The sequence below is a fragment of the Neomonachus schauinslandi genome, chromosome 7, assembly GCF_002201575.2.
Source record: "Neomonachus schauinslandi chromosome 7, ASM220157v2, whole genome shotgun sequence".
NCBI lineage: Eukaryota > Metazoa > Chordata > Mammalia > Carnivora > Phocidae > Neomonachus > Neomonachus schauinslandi.
Window position 1 is genome coordinate 26,720,148 of NC_058409.1, and position 22,175 is coordinate 26,742,322.

The 22,175-nt window shown below is 40.0% G+C and overlaps 1 protein-coding gene across 5 annotated transcripts in view; it reads right to left on the bottom strand.

The window, feature by feature from the left end:
• The window catches only part of LOC110591142 (core histone macro-H2A.1), an 81,632-nt gene that overhangs the window by 23,926 nt on the left and 35,531 nt on the right, over positions 1-22,175 (bottom strand). For 3 of the 5 annotated variants that reach the window (XM_044917173.1, XM_044917170.1, XM_044917171.1), the window contains exon 5: positions 277-384. In XM_044917173.1, the coding sequence (XP_044773108.1) occupies positions 277-384 (108 nt within the window). Of the gene's footprint in view, positions 1-276; positions 388-22,175 lie in introns of all 5 variants that reach the window. The other 2 variants (XM_044917172.1, XM_044917169.1) reach the window with 1 other exon arrangement.

Here is a 22,175-nt window from a genome sequence, read left to right on the forward strand (position 1 = left end):
AGGCCCTCCCCGCCCCCCCCCCCCCTGCCTGCCGCTCTAGGAGCGGCCTTCCCTCTGCTTAGCACTATCTCATCCCCCTGCTGAGACAGCCTCCCCCAGCGCTCCTGCTGCGGCCCTCCCTGAGGCCACCCCGCCAGCCCCAGCTGCCCACTCCTGCACCCACACCCACCAGGCCAGGAGCGGCCTCCGGGAATCCCGGGGCCTTCCCGCAGCGGGGGTAGCCTCCACCCATCTGTCCCAGGGCCGTGAGCCGACCGAGGCCGCGCGTCTGCCTACCTTCTGGCCGAGGAAGAGGCTCTTAGTGGAGAGGACCGTGAAGCCGTCGGCCGGCGTCCCCTCGGTGGTGCTGTCGGCGCTGGCGGCCTTGCTGACTTCCCCCTGCTTCTTCTTGCACAAATACAAGAGTCACTAGGAGGCCCGCACAGGCAGACACCCAAGGAATCTGGGCTGTTCTAACAGGGAGGTGGCTCCCGGGCCCTGCCCATCATCCTGCAGAAAACAGGCAACTACAGCACCCCTGGTCTTCGGCCATTCTCAAAGTGGGAGCCGCAGGCTCTGGGAAGTCCCGGAGCTCTACCAAGAGTGTTAGTTGTCATTTCATCACTTTGTAATCTCAAAACAGAGCTACTCAAAGGCAAAACTTCACTGTGGAGTGATAATCTACAACAACTATTTTCATAAACTTAGACCAATTAAATGTCTCTTAATTAAGGGTCTTTGCTTTCTAGATGTGTGCACATTATTCAAGTTTGAGGGGAAAAAGCAAACTGTTCCTGATCATGAGTTCTCAAAGAGCCAAACGTAAGACCAAGGACCGTAACCCTCCAACCTCCCCAGCCCAGGAGGTAAGACACTTCCCGACTGTCCTTCAAGAAAACCAGCCTGGGAGAAGGATCCCCGCGGTGGCTGTTGGTGAGCCCCAGTGAGTGGGCATGGCTATCAGTGTGCTCCTGGACCTCTTCCTTGTCCCAACCAGACTCAAGTATGTATACCCTGGGGTTCCCAAGAGCCCTGCAAGGCATATTGTCCAGAGAGGTTTCATTCATTTCCAGATCCTCAACTTTCTAACGGATTTTCCTGAAACTGATCTGCCCTGAGTGATGTGCACCTGTGACGGAGGTCTCATGCCCCATCTCCTTGCACCACCATCCTTGTCCCGCTTCCCATTACTGGCCTGGCAGCACCCGCCCGCCACCCCAGGAGTAGGGATACAGGGCTTTACAAGTCTTTCATGCATTTCTGTTAAGTAGGAGGACCATATGAGAAATGGGTATTTTGGCTCATTTGGGGATGTCTACATTCAGATGTCATAGACTGAGGAGAGTGGGAACAATGAATGGTAGTTTGTGTTCAGACACTCCACCTTTTCCCTCCCCCCCCCCCAGTTATTAAAGTACATCATTCTTGTGGGGTTGCTCGAGTGTGAGCAAACCAAGAAAGCAGGGGGTGACAGGTATTCCAAATGGCCATGCCTTCCTAAGGAAGGCTCTGGACCGCAAACTCAGGGCAAGGTCTGTGCCTGTCCACATGCCTGTTGAGGGATTCACATTCATTCACATATTGACATTTTTGCTTACATTGAAAAGATATTCTAGTTTTACAGTCTGCTTTAACAAGAAGGGCTGCTTTAGCGTTTAAGTTCTATGGCCAAGCTGGAACATTTTCTGAACAATAAATGAGATAAATCTGAAGCTCCAAGGTTTGAATATAAATGCTAATACAAAAAGCATTTTATCAAGAGACACAGCATTAGCAAAGATATGCTAAAATGATCACCATTATAGTTCTCCTAATTCTTTCAGTATACCAGATTTGACAAGTGAAAGAGAATCCAACAGTGAAAGGTATAACCTACAGTTATGTGGTAAGTCTTAGTAAGCCTTTTTTGATATACTTTCCAGGAAGCACGAAAGGGAAAGGCAGGGTGACAAATCCTTTCACTACTCAGATGTTTCTAATTCTGTGCTTTCAATAAAATGGGAGAAGTACCAAATTGACTTAACAGCTGAGAGATCATTGAAGAACAGACTGACGGACTTCATAGTAATGTACCAACGCCAGTTTCTTAGTTGTGACCAATGTACCGGGATGATGGAAGATGTTACAATGGGGAACCTGGTGAGGGGTATTGAGGAGCTCTCTGTACTGTCTCTGTAGCTTTTCTGTCAATCTAAAACAACTGTAAAATAAAACATGCATTTAAACGAATTGATGACAAATTACTAGGTGACTGTTGGCACTTAACTCAAGAGTTCAGAGGACTGAGCGATGTTGCTTTAACAAAATCCTTTCCACTCCACTTATTTTTGTGAACAAGACATTCCCAGTACTTATACCTGTAAATATACAAATACAGGATGCTGAACCCTGTTTCATTTTAGCAATAAGACACTATCTTATGAACTTGAGTTAATTGTAAAAACTGTATCTCCATCTATCCCATAAGATACAGTTCCAAGAATATTTTTTTCCTTAATAGTTATTAAATTTGTAAAATATTTATTGGTTTGATCAATTGTGTGTTAATAAGTGTGGTAACTATCCAATCCTGTAGAATCCATAACATTTAGTGCCTTTATGATCACAAATTTTTTCCAAGAAAATTTAAATTTATATACATTATTTTTGTTGTGAAGATCAATACAATACTACTACCAACATTAAATGTGTGGCATTAGGGTAAAATTTTGTGGGACAAGTGAAAGGGACATATGGGCTCAAGGAGAAAAGTAATGTGAATTTTCCACTTGTTAAAAAAGAGCTTGTCTGTATACTTTTAAAATAATGATGGTATAGACCAGAAGGGAACACAGACAATATACAGTAACAGTCCCCTTACAGGCAATACAATGGCGCTAAATTCATATCTTTCAATAGGTACCCTGAATGTAAATGGGCTAAATGCCCCCAATCAAAAGACACAGGCTATCAGATTGGATAAAAAAAAACAAGACCCATCGATATGCTGCCTGCAAGAAACTCATTTTTAGACCCAAAGACACCCCCAGATTGAAAGTGAGGGGGTGGAAAACAATTTACCATGCTAATGGACACCAAAAGAAAGCTGGGGTGGCAATCCTTATATCAGGCAAATTAGATTTTAAACCAAAGACTGTAATAAGAGATGAGGAAGGACACTATATCCTACTGAAAGGGTCTATCCAACAAGAAGATCTAACAGTTGTAAATATTTATGCCCCTAACATGGGAGCAGCCAATTATATAAGGCAATTAATAACAAAAGCAAAGAAACACATTGACAACAATACAATAATAGTGGGGGACTTTAACACCCCCCCTCACTGAAATGGACAGATCATCTAAGCAAAAGATCAACAAGGAAATAAAGACTTTAAATGACACACTGGACCAAATGGACTTCACAGATATATTCAGAACATTCCATCCCAAAGCAACAGAATACACATTCTTCTCTAGTGCCCATGGAGCATTCTCCAGAATAGATCACATCCTAGGTCACAAATCAGGTCTCAACTGGTGCCAAAAGAGTGGGATCATTCCCTGCATATTTTCTGACCATAATGCTTTGAAACTAGAACTCAGATACATGGAGGCTTAAGAGCATCCTACTAAAGAATGAATGGGTCAATCAGGAAATTAAAGAAGAATTTTAAAAATTCATGGAAACCAGTGAAAATGAAAACACAACTGTTCAAAATCTTTGGGATGCAGCAAAGGCAGTCCTAAGAGGAAAGTATATAGCAATACAAGCCTTTCTCAAGAAACAAGAAAGGTCTCAAATACACAACCTAACCCTACACCTAAAGGAGCTGGAGAAAGAACAGCAAATAAAGCCTAAACCCAGCAGGAGAAGAGAAATAATAAAGATCAGAGCAGAAATCAATGAAATAGAAACCAAAAGAACAGTAGAACAGATCAGATCAATGAAACTAGATGGTTCTTTGAAAGAATTAACAAGATTGATAAACCCCTGGCCAGGCTTATCAAAAAGAAAAGATAAATGACCCAAATAAATAAAATCATGAATGAAAGGGGAGAGGTCACAACCAACACCAAAGAAATACAAACAATTATAAGAACATATTATGAGCAACTATATGCCAGCAAATTAGATAATCTGGAAGAAATGGATGCATTCCTAGAGATGTATCAACTACCAAAACTGAACTAGGAAGAAACAGAAAACCTGAACAGACCTATAACCACTAAGGAAATTGAAGCAGTCATCAAAAATCTCCCAACAAACAAGAGCCCAGGGCCAGATGTCTTCCCAGGGGAATTCTACCATTTAAAGAAGAATTAATACCTATTCTTCTGAAACTGTTCCAAAAAATAGAAATGGAAGGAAAGTTTCCAAACTTGTTTTATGAGGCCACCATTACCTTGATCTCAAAACCAGACAAAGACCCTATCAAAAAGGAGAATTACAGACCAATATCCTTGATGAACATGGATGCAAAAATTCTCACCAAAATACTAGCCAATAGGATCCAACAGTACATTAAAAGGATTATTCACCACGACCAAGGGGGATTTATCCCTGGGCTGCAAGGTTGGTTTAACATCCGCAAATCAATCAATGTGATACAATACATTACTAAAAGAAAGAACAAGATCCATATGATCCTCTCAATAGATGCAGAAAAAGCATTTGACAAAGTACAGCATCCTTTCTTGATCAAAACTCTTCAGAGTATAGAGATAGAGGGTACATACCTCAATATCATAAAAGCCATCTATGAAAAACCCGCAGCGAATATCATTCTCAATGGGGAAAAACTGAGAGCTTTCCCCCTAAGGTCAGGAATGCGGCAGGGATGTCCACTATCACCACTGCTATTCAACATAGTACTAGAAGTCCTAGCCACAGCAATCAGACAACAAAAAGAAATCAAAGGCATCCAAATCGGCAAAGAAGAAGTCAAATTCTCACTCTTTGCAGATGATATGATACTTTATGTGGAAAACCCAAAAGACTCCACCCCAAAAACTGCTAGAACTCATACAGGAATTCAGCAAAGTGGCAGGATATAAAATCAGTGCACAGAAATCAGTGGCATTCCTATACATCAACAACAAGACAGAAGAAAGAGAAATTAAGGAGTTGGTCCCATTTACAATTGCACCCAAAACCATAAGATACCTAGGACTAAATCTAACCAAAGAGGCAAAGGATCTGTACTCAGAAAACTATAAAATACTCATGAAAGGAACTGAGGAAGACACAAAGAAATGGAAAAACATTCCATGCTCATGGATTGGGAGAACAAATATTGTGAAGATGTCAATGCTACCCAGAGCAATCTACACATTCTATGCAATCCCTATCAAAATACCATCCACTTTTTTCAAAGAAATGGAACAAATAATCCTAAAATTTGTATGGAACCAGCAAAGACCCCGAATAGCCAGAGGAATGTTGAAAAAGAAAAGCAAAGCCAGTGGCATCACAATTCTGGACTTCCAGCTCTATTACAAAGCTGTCATCATCAAGACAGTATGGTACTGGCACAAAAACAGACACATACATCAATGGAACAGAACAGCGAGCCCAGAAATGGACCCTCAACTATGGTCAACTAATCTTTGACAAAGCAGGAAAGAATGTCCAATGGAAAAAAGACAGTCTCTTCAACAAATGGTGTTGGGAAAATTGGACAGCCACATGCAGAAGAATGAAACTGGACCATTTCCTTACACCACACACAAAAATAGACTCCAAATGGTTGAAAGACCTAAATATGAGACAGGAGTCCATCAAAATCCTAAAGGAGAACACAGGCAGCAACCTCTTCAACCTCAGCCACAGCAACTTCTTCCTAGAAACATTGCCAAAGGCAAGGGAAGCAAGGGCAAAAATGAACTATTGGGACCTCATCAAGATAAAAAGCTTTTGCACAGCAAAAGAAACAGTCAACAAAACCAGAAGACAGAATGGGAAAAGATATTTGCAAATGACATATCAGATAAAGGGCTAGTATCCAAAATCTATAAAGAACTTATCAAACTCAACACCCAAAGAACAAATGATCCAATCAAGAAATGGGCAGAAGACATGAACAGACATTTCTCCAAAGAAGACATCCAAATGGCCAACAGACACATGAAAAAGTGCTCAACATCGCTCGGCATCAGGGAAATCCAAATCAAAACCTCAGTATCACCTCACACCAGTCGGAATGGCTAAAATTAACAAGTCAGGAAATGACAGATGTTGGCGGGGATGCGGAGAAAGGGGAACCCTCCTACACTGTTGGTGGGAATGCACGCTCGTGCAGCCACTTTGGAAAACAGTATGGAGGTTCTTCAAAAAGTTGAAAATAGAGCTACCATACGATTCAGCAATTGCACTACTGGGTATTTACCCCAAAGATACAAATGTAGGGTTCCAAAGGGGTACGTGCACCCCGATGTTTATAGCAGCAATGTCCACAATAGCCAAACTGTGGAAAGAGCCAAGATGTCCATCGACAGATGAATGGATAAAGAAGAAGTGGTATATATATATATACAATGGAATATTATGCAGCCATCAAAAGGAACGAGATCTTGCCATTTGCAACGACGTGGATGTAACTGGAGGGTATTATGCTGAGCGAAATAAGTCAATCAGAGAAAGACATGTATCATATGTCCTCACTGATATGAGGAATTCTTAATCTCAGGAAACAAACTGAGGGTTGCTGGAGTGGTGGGGGCTGGGAGGGATGGGGTGGCTGGGTGATAGACATTGGGGAGGGTATGTGCTTTGTGAGCACTGTGAATTGTGCAAGACTGTTGAATCACAAATCTGTACCTCTGGAACAAATAATACATTATATGTTAAAAAAAAAAAGATAGCAGGAGGGAAAGAATGAAGGGGGGGAAATCAGAGGGGGAGACGAACCATGAGAGACTATGGACTCTGGGAAACAAACTGAGGGTTCTAGAGGGGAGGTGGGTGGGAGGATGGGTTAGCCTGGTGATGGGTATTAAAGAGAGCACGTTCTGCATGGAGCACTGGGTGTTATACGCAAACAATGAATCATGGAACACTACATCAAAAACTAATGATGTAATGTATGGTGATTAACATAATAATAAAAAAGGGACCTAAGATATATCAAACAATTGCAATAAATAAATTGAATGTATCCTAAAACAAACAAACAAAACTAATGATGTAATGTATGGTGATTAACATAATAAAAAAAATGATGATGGTATTCCAAATCAACACAGTATTTCGATTTCTTTGGATACACTTACATGAGTGATGAAATGGTTTTTATATATCAAAAATTATATCCTACACAGATATTTATATTTATTATCAAAAGTTTAGCTGTCAAATTTTTAAATGTGTGAGGTACAAAGGTTTTCAAAATTGTTGTAGAAGGTAGGCAAGCAAAAAAGTTTGAGAATCACTGCTCTATCCAGTGAACACCATGCATATAGGAGGTGCTCAATAAATGCTTGGGAATGGGATGCAGTTGATAAGTAGATAAGGATTTAGTGCTTATGCCCAAAAATACTTGGATTTTTTTTTTTTTTAAAGTAAGAAAGTCTTAACTGACAGAATTTCAAGCATTTCAAGAAACAGAGCTGGTTGTATTGGGAGGAAGGGGCTGTGACAGCTTCCCCGTGTCCCTGGTATGAGTCAGCAGCTGCCTATAAAGCCAAGTTATAAGGCTTAGCCTGTGATGATTAATACTGGTGATTTTCAGCAATGATTCACTTGCTCATGACCTCCTCCATTAAGGCTGCTGCCCACATTGTAAACTGGTAGACCACTACGAAAAACAGCATGAAGCTTCCTCAAACATTTAAAAGTAGAATCCATATGATCCAGCAATTCCATTTCTAGGAATATAACCAAAGGAAACAAAAACACTATGTCAAAGAGGTAACTGCACCTCATGATCATAGCAGCATTATTTATGACAGCCAACACAAAGAAACAATCTAAGTGTCCACAGACGGATAAATGGATAAAGAACTGTGGAAACATTCAGCCATAAAAAAATAAGGAAATCCTGACAGGAAACCCAGAGAGTTCCAAAAAAGATGAACCCAAAGAGACCCATGGCAAGACACATTGTAATTAAAATGTCAAAAGTTAAAGACAAGGAGAGAATCTTAAAAGCTGCAAAAGAAAAACAACTTGTTACATACAAGGGAACCTCCGTTAGACTATCAGCAGATTTTTCAGCAGAAATTTGCAGGCCACAAGGCAGTGGCTCAATATATTCAAAGTACTGAAAGTAAAAAACTTCCAACCAAGAATACTCTACCTGGCAAAACCGTCCTTTGAAACTGAGAGAGAAATAATTTTCCAGACACGCAAAAAGCCAAAAGAGCTCACCACCGCTAAACTGGCCATACTAGAAATGTTAAAGGGACTTGTTTAAGCTAAAAAGAAAGGGTGCTATTCAGTAATAGGAAAACATATGAAAGTATAACTCTCACTAGTAAAGGTAAGTATATACTAAAGGTAGTGACTTAATCTCTTATAAAGCTAATATGAAGGTTAAAAGACAAAGGTGGAATAACAATTAGTACAATAATTAGTTAAGGGACACATGAGATTAAAAGACATAAAATGTGACACCGATAACATGAAATGTAGGGAGGGTAAAAATGCAGAGCTTTAGAATGTGTTCAAACTTATATTACCAACTTAAAACAGACTGTGAATAGGTTGTTATATATCAGCCTAATGGTAAACACAAAGCAAAAGCCTATAGTAGATACACAAAAGATGACACCACTAAAGACAATCATCACATCACAAAGGCAGAGAAAGAGAAGAAGAAAGGAACAGAGGAATTACAAAACAGCCAGAAAACAATGAACAAAATGACAAGTACATATCTGTCAATAATTACTTTAAATGTAAATAGACTAAATTCGCTAATCAAAAGACATACAGTGACTGATGGATAAAAACACAAGACTCATCGATATGCTCCCTAGAAGAGACACACTTTATAAGGACAAGACACAATGAAAGTGAAGTGACAGAAAAAGATTTTTCATGCAAATGGAAACCAAGAGAAAGCAGGGGTTGCTATACTTATATCAGACAATATATTCTTTAAAACAAAGACTACAATAACAGATAATGAAGAGTATTACATAATGATAAATGTGTTAGACACTAAGAGAATATCTATATGTATTTTATAAATATTGTAAACATTTATGCACCCAATCTAGGAGCACATGAATATATAAAGCAAACACCAACAGACCTAAAGGGAGAAACAGACAGCAATACAATAATAATAGGGGACATTATACCCCCACTTTCATCAAGAGATAGATCAACCACAGAAAATCAATAAACACTGGCCTTAAATGACCTATGAGACCAGGTGGACTTAACAGATATATTCAGAACATTTTCCACCCAAAAGTAACAGAGTACACATTTCTTTCATAACCACATGGAACACTCTGCAGGACAGGTCATATTTTAGGCCACAAAACAGGTCTTAATAAATTTAAGAAGACAAATCATATCAGTCATCTTTTCTGATCACAGTGCCAAGAAACTAGAGAAAAATTATGAGAAAAAAACTGGAAAATTCAAATATGTGGAGATTAAACTACACACTATTCAACAACCAATAGGTCAAAGAAGAAATCAAAAGAGGAATCAAGAAATACCCTGAGACAGATGGAAATACAACATACCAAAACTTATGAGATGCAGCAAAAGCAGTTCTAAGAGGAAAGTTTATAGCAATACAGGCCTATTTCAAAAAACAGGAGAAATCTCACACCAGATGAAACCAGAAAAAAAAAAAAACAAAAACAAATGAAGCCCTAAGTTGGTAGAAACAAGGAAATAACACAGATCAGAGTGGAAACAAATAGACTAAAGACAGAAAAGATCAATAAATGTAAGAGCTAGCCCTTTGAAAAGATAAACAAAATCAACAAACCTCTGGCTAGACTCACCAAGAAAAAAAACAGAGGATTCAAATAAATAACATCAGAAATGAAAGAGATGTTACAAATGACACCACAGAAATATAAAGAATCGTTAAGAGACTACTATGAAAAATTATATGCCAAAAAAATGGACAACCTAGAAGAAATGGACCAAAGCCTAGCAACACACAAGACTGAATCATGAAGAAAAATAAAAATCTCAACAGATGGATTACTAGTAAAGGGACAGAATCAGTAATCAAAAACCTCACAACAAACAAAAGTCCAGGACCAGAAGGTTTCACTGTTCTACCAAACATTTAAAGAAGAATTAATACCAATCCTTCTCAAACTCTTCCAAAATATAAAAGAGGAGGACACTTCCAAACTCACTTTACAAAGCCTGCATTACCCTGATACCAAAACCAGACAAGGATGCCATAATAGAAGTAAATTATAGGCCAATATCCCCGATGAACACAGATGCAAGACCCTCAACAAAATACAAACAAACTGAATTCAACAATACATTAAAAGGATCATATACCATGATCAAGTGGGATTTATTCTGGGGATATAAGGGTGGTTTAATATCCATCAGAGTGATACACCATATTAACAAATGAAGGATAAAAAGCATATGATCACCTCAACAAATGCAGAAAAAGCATTTGACAAAATTCAACATCCATTTATGATAAAAAGCTCTCAAAAACTGGGTATAGAAGGAACATACCTAAACATAATAAAGGCCATAAATGCCAAGCCAAAAACTAACATCACACTCATTAGTGAAAATGAGCTCTCAAAGTGTTTCCTCTAAGATTAGGAACAAGACAATACCCATCCTTGCCACTTTTATTCAATATAGTATTAGAAGTCCTAGCCAAAGCAATTAGGCAAGAAAAAGAAATAAAAGGCATCAAAATCAGAAGGGAAGTAAAACTGTCACTATTTGCAAACAGCATGATATTATATATATACAAAACCCTAAAGACTCCACCAAAACCCTGTTAGAATAAATGAATTCAATAAAGTTACAGGATACCAGATTAATATATAGAATTCTGTTGCATTTGCATATGCTAATAACATTATCAGAAAGAGAAATTAAGAAAACAATCCCATTTACAGTTGCATCAAAGAAATAAAATGCTTAGGAATTTAACAAAAAGGCAAAAAACTATATATTGAAAACTATATATTGTACACTGTAAACTGTAATACATTAATGAAAGAAATTGAAGAAGACACAAATAAATGGAGAGAGATTCTGTACTCATGGATTGGAAGGATTAAAATTGTTAAAATGTCCATACCAACCAAAGCAATCTATAGATTCAATACAATCTCTATCAAAATTCCAATGCCATTTTTCAAGGAAACAGAACAATTCTTAGATTTATATGAAATCACAAAAGACTCTGAAAACCAAAGCAATCTTGGCAAAAAATGAAAGAGAAGGCATCATGCTCCCTGGTTTCAAATTATATTACAAAGATATAATAATCAAAACAGTATGGTATCAACACAAAAACAGACACATAGACCAATGGAACAGAATGGAGAGCCCAGAAATAAACCCACATATATATTATCAATTCATGCCAAAGGAGCTAAGAATATACAATGAGGAAAGAACAGTCTCTTCAATTAAACAGTGTTGGGAAAATGGGACAGCCACATGCAAAAGAATGAAGCCGTACCAACATTTAACATCATACATAAAAATTAACTCAAAATGGATTAAACATGTGAATGTAAGTCCTGAACCCAGAAATTCCTAGGAAACAGATCATAAGCTCCTTGTTATTGGTCTTGGTGATGATATTTTGGATATGGTATCACAAGCAAAGGCAACGAAGGCAAAATAAACAGTGGGACTACAACAAACTGAAAAGATTCTGCAGAGCAAAGGAACCATCAACAAAATGAAAAGTCAACCTTTAGAGAAATTTGCAAATCATATACAGACAGTCCCTGACGTCCCATGGTTTGACTTTGGATTTTTCAGCTTTACAGTGGTGCAAAAGCAATATACATTCAGTAGAAACCATACTTCAAATTTAAATTTGGATTTTTTCCTAGGATTAGCGATGTGCAGCACTATACTCTCTGGTGATGCTAGACAGCAAGAGCTAGCCACAGTGCCCAGTCAGCCACACAATCATGGGGGTAAATGACTAATACACTTACAGAATCATTCTGTGCCCACAGAACCATTCTGTTTTTCACTTTAAGAACAGTATTCAATAAATTACTTGAAATACTCCACACTTTCTTATAAAATAGGCTTTTTGTGAGATGATTTTGTCCATCTGTAAGCAAATTAGTGTTCTGAGCACCTTTACAGTAGGCTAGGCTAAGCTATGATGTTTGGTAGGTTAGGTAATATTAAATGCATTTGCAACTTAATGATATTTTCTTTTTTTTTTTTTTTAAAGATTTTATTTATTTGAGAGAGAGAATGAGATAGAGAGAGCGAGCATGAGAGGGGGGAGGGTCAGAGGGAGAAGCAGGCTCCCCGCTGAGCAGGGAGCCCGATGTGGGACTTGATCCAGGGACTCCAGGATCATGACCTGAGCCGAAGGCAGTGGCTTAACCAACTGAGCCACCCAGGCGCCCCAATGATATTTTCAACTTAAAATGGGTTTATCAGGATACAACCCCATCATAAGTCAAAGAAGATCTGTATCTGATATGGGGTTAATATCCAGAATATGTAAACAACTCACACAACTCCATAACAAAAGGAAAAAAATTTTTTTATTAAAAAGTGGTTAGAGACCTAAATGTGAGACCTGAAACCATAAAAATCCTAGAAGAGAACACAGACAGTAACTTCTTTGACATCAGCCACAGCAACTTCTTTCTAGATATGTTTCCTGAGGCAAGGGAGACAAAGGCAAAAATAAACTATTGGGACTACATCAAAATAAAAAGCTTCTGCACAGGGAAGGAAACAATCCACAAAACTAAAAGGCAACCTACGGAATGGGAGATTATATTTGCAAATGACATATCTGATAAAGAGTTAGCTTCCAAAATATATAAGAACTTATCAAACTCAACACCCAAAAAAACAAATAATCTAATTAAAAAATGGGCATAAGACATGAATGGACATTTTTCTAAAGAAGACATACAGATGGCCAACAGACACATGAAAAGATGCTCATCATCACTGATCATCAGGGAAATACAAATCAAAACCACTATGAGTTATCACCTCACACCTGTCAGAATGGCTAAAATCAACAACACAAGGAACAAAACGTTCCTCCGAGGATGCGGAGAAAGGGGAACCCTCCTGCACCGTTGGTGGGCATGAAAACTGGTGCAGCCACTCTGGAAAACAGTATGGAGCTTCCTCAAAAAGTTAAAATTGGAGCTACTCTATGATGCAGCAATCACATTGCTAGGTATTTACCCAAAGACTAGAAAATGCTAATTAAAAGAGATACACGTACCCCCATGTTTATAGCAGCATTATCTACAATAGCCAAATTACAAAAACAGCCCAAGTGTCCACTGACTGATGAATTGATAAAGAAGATGTGTTATATATACACAATGGATTATTACTCAACCATAAAAAAAGAATGAAATCTTGCCATTTGCAACAACTTGGATGGAGCTAAGAATATTATGCTTAGTGGAACAGGTCAGAGAAAGACAAATATGTGATTTCACGCATACGTGAAATTTAAGAAACAAAACAAATGAGCAAACGGAAAAAAAGAGGGTGGCAAACCAAGAAACAGTCTCTTAACTCTACAGAACAAATTGATGGTTACCAGAGGGGAGACGGGTGAGGGGATGGGTCAAGAAGGTGATGGGGGATTAAAGAGGGCACTCGTCATGAGCACTGGGTATCGTAAGGAAGTGCTGAATCACTACAGTGGACACCTGAGACTAATATTATGCTGTATGTGAACTAACTAGAATTTAAATAAAAACTAAAAAAAGTGGTCAGATTCTGAGTAGACATTTTTCCAAAGACGACATACAGATGGCAAACAAATATATGAAAAGGTGCTCCACATCACTAATCATCAGATAAATGCAGATCTAGACCACAACGAGCTATCACTGCATACCTATTAGGCTATTATCAAAAAGACAAGAAATAACAGGTGTCGGTAAGGACATGGAGAAAGGGGAACTCCGTGTGCACTGTTGGTGGAAATGTACATTGGTGCAGCCACCATGGAAAACAGTATGGAGGTTCCTCAGAAAAATAAAAATAGAACGACCATATGACCCAGCAATTTTTACTTCTGAACAAAAACACTAACTCAAAAAGATAATATGCACCCCCATTTTACTACAGCATTATTTATAATAGCCAAGTAATGAAAAGAACCTAAGTACCCATCAATGGAAACATGGACAAAGAAAATGTAAAAATTTGATAAAGATATTTATATATTACATATACTAATATGTTTTATATTCTAATATATATGTCCTTACGTATATAGTATGTCCTATTATTTTTATTATAGGTCTTATTATACATATCTCCTAAATTATTTTATGTATACATATACACACATTTATATACATTTATATATAATTATATAAAATACAATGTTATTAAACCATAAAAAAGAAGGATGTGACCTTGAGGGCATTATACTAAGTGAAATACATCACAAAGAAAGACAAATAACTGTCTGTTCACACTTATAGGTGGAATCATAAAAAAAAAAAGAAAATAGCCCAATTCCTAGATACAGAGAACAGACTGAGGGTTGACAGAGGCAGGGGGTGGGAGTGGGAGGCAGGTGAAATGGATGAAGCAGGTCAAAAGCTACAAACTTTCAGTCATAAAAGAAAGAAGTCATGAGGAGGTAATATAAAGCATGGTGACTATAGTCAGTAATATTGTATTACCTATTTGAAAGTTGCTAACAAAGTCGACCTTAAAAGTTCTCTTCCTAAGAAAAGTAACTTGGTAATTATGTATGGTGATAGATGTTAATGGGACATACTGTGGTGATCATTGGCAATATATAAATTACCGAAAGACACAGATGTAGTGAAAAGAAGGGCCATATGCACCCCAATGTTCATAGCAGCAATGCCCGCAATAGCCAAACTGTGGAAAGAGCCGAGATGTCCTTCAACAGATGAGTGGATAAAGAAGATGTGGTCCAGGGCACCTGGGTGGCTCAGTTGGTTAAGCGATTGCCTTCGGCTCGGGTCATGATCCTGGAGTCCCAGGATCGAGTCCCACATTGGGCTCCCTGCTCGACGGGGGGTCTGCTTCCCCCTCTGCCCTCTTCCCTCTCATGCTCTCTGTCTCTCGTTCTCTCTCTCTCTCAAATAAGTAAATAAAATCTTAAAAAAAAAAAAAAGATGTGGTCCATATATACAATGAAATGAAATATTACTCAGCCATCAGAAAGGATGAATACCCAACTTTTACATCAACATGGACGGGACTGGAGGAGATTATGCTAAGTGAAGTAAGTCAAGCAGAGAAAGTCAATTTGTGGAACATAAGGAATAGCATGAAGGACATTAGGAGAAGGAAGGGAAAAATGAAGGGGGGGAATCGGAGGGAGAGATGAACCATGAGAAACTATGGACTCTGAGAAATAAACTGAGGGTTTTAGAGGGGAGGGGGGTGGGGGGAATGGGTTAGCCCAGTGATGGGTATTAAAGAGGGCACGAGGGCGCCTGGGTGGCTCAGTCGGTTAAGCGACTGCCTTCGGCTCAGGTCATGATCCTGGAGTCCCAGGATCGAGTCCCACATCGGGCTCCCTGCTCTGCGGGGAGCCTGCTTCTCCCTCTCCCCCTCCCCCTGCTTGTGTTCCCTCTCTCGCTGTGTCTCTCTCTGTCAAATAAATAAATAAAATCTTTAAAAAAAAAAAGAGGGCACGTACTGCATGGAGCACCGGGTGTTATAGGAAAACAGTGAATTGTGGATCACCACATCAAAAACTAATGATGTATGGTGACTAACATAATAAAATAAAAAACAAGTATCAAATTGTCAGATTGTACACCTAAAATGACTATAATTTATTTTTAAAGATTTTATTTATTTATTTGACAGAGAAAGACACAGCGAGAGAGGGAACAAAAGCAGGGGGAGTGGGAAAGGGAAAAGCAGGCTTTTCCCTCTGAGCAGGGAGCCCGATGTGGGGCTCGATCCCAGGACCCTGGGATCATGACCTGAGCCGAAGACAGATGCCCAACGACTGAGCCACCAAGGCGCCCCAAATGACTGTAATGTTAAATGCCAATTCTCTCTCAATAAAAAAAGAATTCATATCCATAATATAAAAAGTAGTACTGTGTAACTCATTTAAAATAGATAGTTAATCCTATTTTTTGAAAACTGCACAAAACACTAGCACAAAAGGAATTATCCAAAGGGCCAAAATTTGAGCAGATGCTAAGGCTAACTGGTCATCAGGACAGTGCACACCCAACCAGAATGGTTAAAATTTAATTCTCAAATTAGCCTGCCTTGGCAAGAATGTAGAACTAGAATTCCCATTTGCTGCATTGGGACCACATACTTTTACCACCACTTGGGAAAACTATTTGGCACTCTCTACTAAAGCTGAACATATAAATACCCTGTGATACCACAATTCCACTTAAAGGTATTCTCCCAAGACAATACAACATGTGTGCACCAAAAAGCATGTACTTTTATAGCAGGAATCTAGCCTCAAATTGGAAACAACTTAAATATCTCCAGAGCAGAATGGATAACCACATAGTGGTAAATTCCAACCATGAAATGCACTGACTTAGTGCTATCTGCTACATACAATAACCTAAATGAATCAAACACAATGTTAAGACAAAAATAAAGAAAAATATATACACCCCAATGAAGTTAAATGTACTATGAAAACAAAAAAAGGTTCCTTAACTTGCTCAGATTCCATCTAAGGCCCTATACCTCATTTTTTTATTTATAGTTGTGTACTTATGGGGGACTTGGATGTCAGTGGTCCAAAGGTACAAACTTTCACCTAGAGTTCCAGTCCAAGATGGTGATATGGGAAGACCCTGAACTCACCTCCACCACAGACAGCCCACATCTACACCTATTGATACAGCAATTCCTTCTGAAGAACTGAGGGCTGACTGAACAGCTTCTAACAACAAAACATAAAGAGACCACATAGAGAACAAACAGCAAAAGAGAGGGACACATGATAATGAAGGGAACCCCCACCCTTGCTGCTATGAACTGTGGTAGGAAGGAACTGAGGCACTGAAGAGCAGATTTCTCTGCCCTGGGGCACTGAAAAAAATAGCCTTGGTTTAAGAGAGCAGCTAGAATATAAAAGATCAGCCCTAGAACTCTACCAAATGGCAGGGGAGCTGCTGGAACTCTTTCCAGGTTAGAGGAACTGGTTAGTGCCATGGTTTACATTTCCCCCAAACTTTGGTAGCATAGGTGGATGGGAGCAGGGTCCCGGTGCCCAAAATCCAATATCCTTGATGAACATAGATAAAAAATCCTCAACAAAATATTAGCAAATTGCATTCAAGAATACATTAAAAAGATCATTTACCATGATCAAGTGGGATTTATTCTGGGGATGCAAGGATGGTTCAATATTTGCAAATCAAACAACAAGATGTACCACATCAACACAATGAAGGATAACTATTATATGATCGAGAGGATCAAAAGATGGAGGGGGAAAAAAAAAAAGCATGTGACAAAATTCAACATCCATTCATGATAAAAACTCTCAATAAAGTGGATTTCATGAATAGCCATTCTTCCAAGGATGACATACAGTTGGCCAACAGACATGAAAAGATGCTAAACATCACTAATCATCAGGGAAATGCAAATCAAAACCACAATGAGTTATCACCTCACACCTACCAAAACGGCTGAAATCAAAAGGACAAGAAATAACAACTGCTGGCGAGGATGTGGAGAAAAATGAACCCTTGTGCACTGTTGGTGGGAATGTAAATTGGTGCAGCCCCTATGTAAAACAATATGGATGCTCCTCAAAAAATTAAAAATACAGTTACCATATGATCCAGTAATTCTACCACTTGTTATGTACCCAAAGAAAAGGAAAACACTAATTTGGAAAGATATATGCACCCCTATTGTTTATTGCAGTATTATTTACAATACCCAAGAAAGAGAAGCAACCAGGTGTCCATCAGTACATGAGTGCATAAAGAAGTGGCATATACATGTATTATACACATGCAGAGACAATGGAATATTACTCAGTCGTATAAAAGGATGCCATCTTGCCATATGCAACAACACGGATGGACCTAGACGATAGTATGCTAAGTGAAATAAGTCAGAGAAGACAAATATCGTATGGTATCACTTACATGTGCAATCTAAAAATCCAAAGAGATGAATAAAACAAAAAGCAGAAACAGCATCATAAATACAGAGAACATTAGGCTGCCAGAGGAGAGGTGGGCGGCGTGGTGGGCAAAATGGGTGAAGGGACGTCGGAGGTACAGGCTTCTAGTTACAGACTAAGTCAAAAGGATAAAAGGTACAGCAGAGGGAATAAAATCAACGGTATTATAATAAGGTTGCACAATGCCAGATGGTAGCTACACTTGGGGTGAACACAGTGAACTATACAGAGAAGACAAATCGCTATGCTGTACGCCCTGAAACTAACATTGTAGGTCAACTATACTCTTTTTAAAAAACACTACAAAAAAAGATACAAACTTCCAGTTATGAGATAAAGAAGTACAGGGGATATAATGCACAGCACCCCAACTATAGTTAACAATGCTGCATGGTGTATCTGAAAGTTATTAAGAGAGTAAATCCTAAGCGTTCTCATCACAAAGAAAAACAAACGCTTTTTTTGTATCTACGTGACACAATGAATATCATCTAAACTTACTGTGGTAACCATTTCATAACTGATGTAAGTCAAGTCCTTATGCTGTATACCTTAAATGTATGTAATGCTGTATGTCAAGCCTATCTCGATAAAACTGGAAAACAGTGCTAGAGCGGATAGGAGATGGAAATTTTAAGCAGAGTATGTATCATGAATGCACAAATATATTCAAAGGAAGTCCAGAATGTGTTATTAAAAAAAAAAAAAGTTTTTAAGCTGTTGCCCCACTCGCCCTACAGCAGTCGGCAGTCAGCCCTCCATCTACAGAACAGAGAGAGGGGCCTCTGCCAAGGCAAGTAAGTGGTCCACGGTCACAGGACACACAAGGGACGTGATGTTTGGGCTCTGAAATTCTGCATTTGATTTCTGGTTCTCCTAGTGACGTAACCCAGAGCACACTGCTTAACTTCCCTCTGCCTTCGATTCCTTGGGGGGAAAATGAATCTAAGGTGGGAGATCTGCTAAACCAGTGGCCTTGAGAGAAAGCTGCCAAACCCTGTCTGTGTAGGACAAGCCATTCCTCCCGGTTCTCTCCAGTCTGGCCGAGTCTCTTCCGTGCAAGGTTCCCAGCCACGACAGGGTAGTTGAGGTGCGCTCAGATGCCTCGTGAGAGGTCACTACGTTCAAATCATAGTAACCGTTCCCCTAGGTTTTACATCAAGCCTATAGTCAGGGATTACTTCCCTTCCCAGTCTTACAGATTCAAATGCCATTTTCTTTTATGAAATGGTGACGGTAGCTGGTAGATTTTTTTCAGATCCTGGCAGGAGGGGAAAAAGCTAGCAAGCAATACTCTTTGTCCATCTCCAAAATGATTGACTTTGGGGAATTTAATATTGTTCTACAAATCCAAAAGCTCCCATGTATCGTACCTGCACCCAGCTTCTATTCAGTCAGAGTCAGAGGGAGACCTAGTTAAGAACAGGCAGGGCTGAGTGTCCAAAAAGCCTTATGTGAAATCATCAACCCACGACGACCTATGTCCAGTCTCTCTCACCCAGATGTCGGACCTGCTAGGAAGCTCAATAAAAGGCCAGCAAGATTTTGCAAGGATGGCAGCTTCTCACAAGAACCAATGTCTTTCTCGGGCATCCCTTACCCAAACATTCATCACTCAATTTTCAGTTTAAATATTTCTCTCTCAAAAAAGAAACAGGTACTCTACCAAATTCATCGTGGGCTTCCTGCCAGGCAGTAGGAAGTAAGCATATCTTCATGCTTCAGGGGGTGATTTCCACATGGGGTGGAGTTCAGTTGGGGGGTTATGTGGGTTTATGTTTGAAAAGTCCTGGGTGAGACGGAATCACTATATTGTACACCTAAGACTAACAGAACGCAGTATGTTAACTAACTGGAATTAAAATGAAAAAACAAAGAAATCAGAAAAATCCTAGGTGAGAGAATTTTTTAATCCAGATTTTTGGCAAAAACGGTCTTCTTGGAGATCCCCCTAAAGATTATCCTATGGCTCTCAGCAAATATTCTGACAAGGGGTCTTAATCTGGACGATTTAAGCATAAATGGCTTCCTTCGAATCTTCAGTATTTTATGCATTTGAAAAGCTAATCTTAAGAAGGGTTCCGAGACTTCTCCAACTGCCAGAGGTGTGCGCGTTATAGAAACATCGGGAACCTCACATCCAAGTCCTGTCGGGTTCTCTCTGGGAGGCGAAAGGCAGGCTGGTTGGTCCTCTGTCACGAGCGCTTTCCCACCAGTCACTTGAATGCCCGACACCTTACTCTCGAAGGCCTCTCCTCCAGTGTCACCTTACCAGAAAAGCCTCACCCGACCGCCTCTGTAAAGTAAGGCTGCCTCCGGCATCCCTGCTGTGTTTTTGTCACGGCACCCGCTTCCCCCACACCCCTTCTGTAATGACTCTGCCCCCTCACTAGCCCAAAGCTCAGCGAGCACCCACGGAGGGCAAGGGCCTGCCTTCACTGCCGTACCCTCACTAGCAAGAGGAATGAGGAGCACATGCAGATGTGATGGCTACTGACTGAATGCAGGCATCTTCTTTCAACAGCTTTGGTGTTAACTGTTAAAAGGAGGCGGCAGAGTTTAAAATCTCTGAACGGGATAAGATGCTCTGTACGTGAGCAACAGCCCTCAGAAATCTGTCTGCCACAGCAAGCTGCCGTTGGGGATTTTGTCCTACAGATCCATGAGCACGGACACCCACATACAGTTAGGGTCCCTGTGGCACCGTTGGTCGGAATGCTCAGAACAACCGCAAGTTCATTCGCAGAGAACTGGGTAAAACGGTTTTGCATACTCTCTAGGGCACCAGAACCACACCACGGAATTCTCAAGAGCCAGCTCTATGCTGAGAGGGGCAGAACAAGGGAGTCAGAACAGCAGTGAAGGTGTGTGCCAGGCACTGTCGTAAGGACTCGAGCGCCTTCTCTCCTAAGCCTCCCAAGCACCCTGTGTTCTGTCTCCATTTCACAGATGAGGAGACTGAGCTACCAGAGAAATGAAGTCACTTGCTAAGGTCACGCGGCCAGGAAATGGCAGAATTAGGTCACAAAGCCAAGTGAGCTGGAACCCTTCACCACTGTGCCACACTGCCAAAACAGTGGGTAGCATCTTTTATATGTGTTTATATCTAAAGGCAGGGACGACGAGGAGGGCTTTACGGATCTCTCTGCTTTTCCACACATAGACTTTCTGCAAGGTGCATAGACATTCATCACAGAGACTGCTCTGGGGAGGCAGGGGGTGCTGTGCCGAGAATTCTCACAGCATCCTCTTTTGTACCATCCCCACTCTTACACACATTACTGAGGCACGAACATGGTGCAAAGATTCAGTCATTGAAATGTGAGCCTGGAATGGACCCCATCATTTTATGGGAGGGGGTAAACTGAGGCACAGACTTGCCTGAGGCCACCCAAGTAGGCAGGAGGAGCCCCAAGGCACCAGCAGGGCCCCGGACTCCCAGCCCCAGTGGGTTCTGCTGCCTCCTCTCTCTGGGTCCACGATAGCTGACTCAGCTGTCACAACTGGAGACTTTCAAAACCTCCCAATTACATCGAATTGGGGGGAAAATTACGATTTGGAATTCAAGTGTTGACACTTGAAAAATACCAACTCCCTTTCACTCCAAGTGCTTTAGCATGTTAGTAAGGCTTTCTCCTCATGTCTCTGGAAAGGTTATTTTCAGAACATTCCACTTAAACCTGGAGATGCAGGTTCTCTGCTGTTTCTGGGAGCTGACACAACAATTTACATTAAACAAATGTTTTGAAAATTAGCTGTTCACGGTTCCAATTTCAGCTTCCCCCAGGGTTTAATGTTAGCCAAATACTGGTACAGTAAGCAGACAATGTGTTTTATTGTGTGGAAGAAAAACAGACCACCATAACAGACTTCCTGCTTTTGTAATCA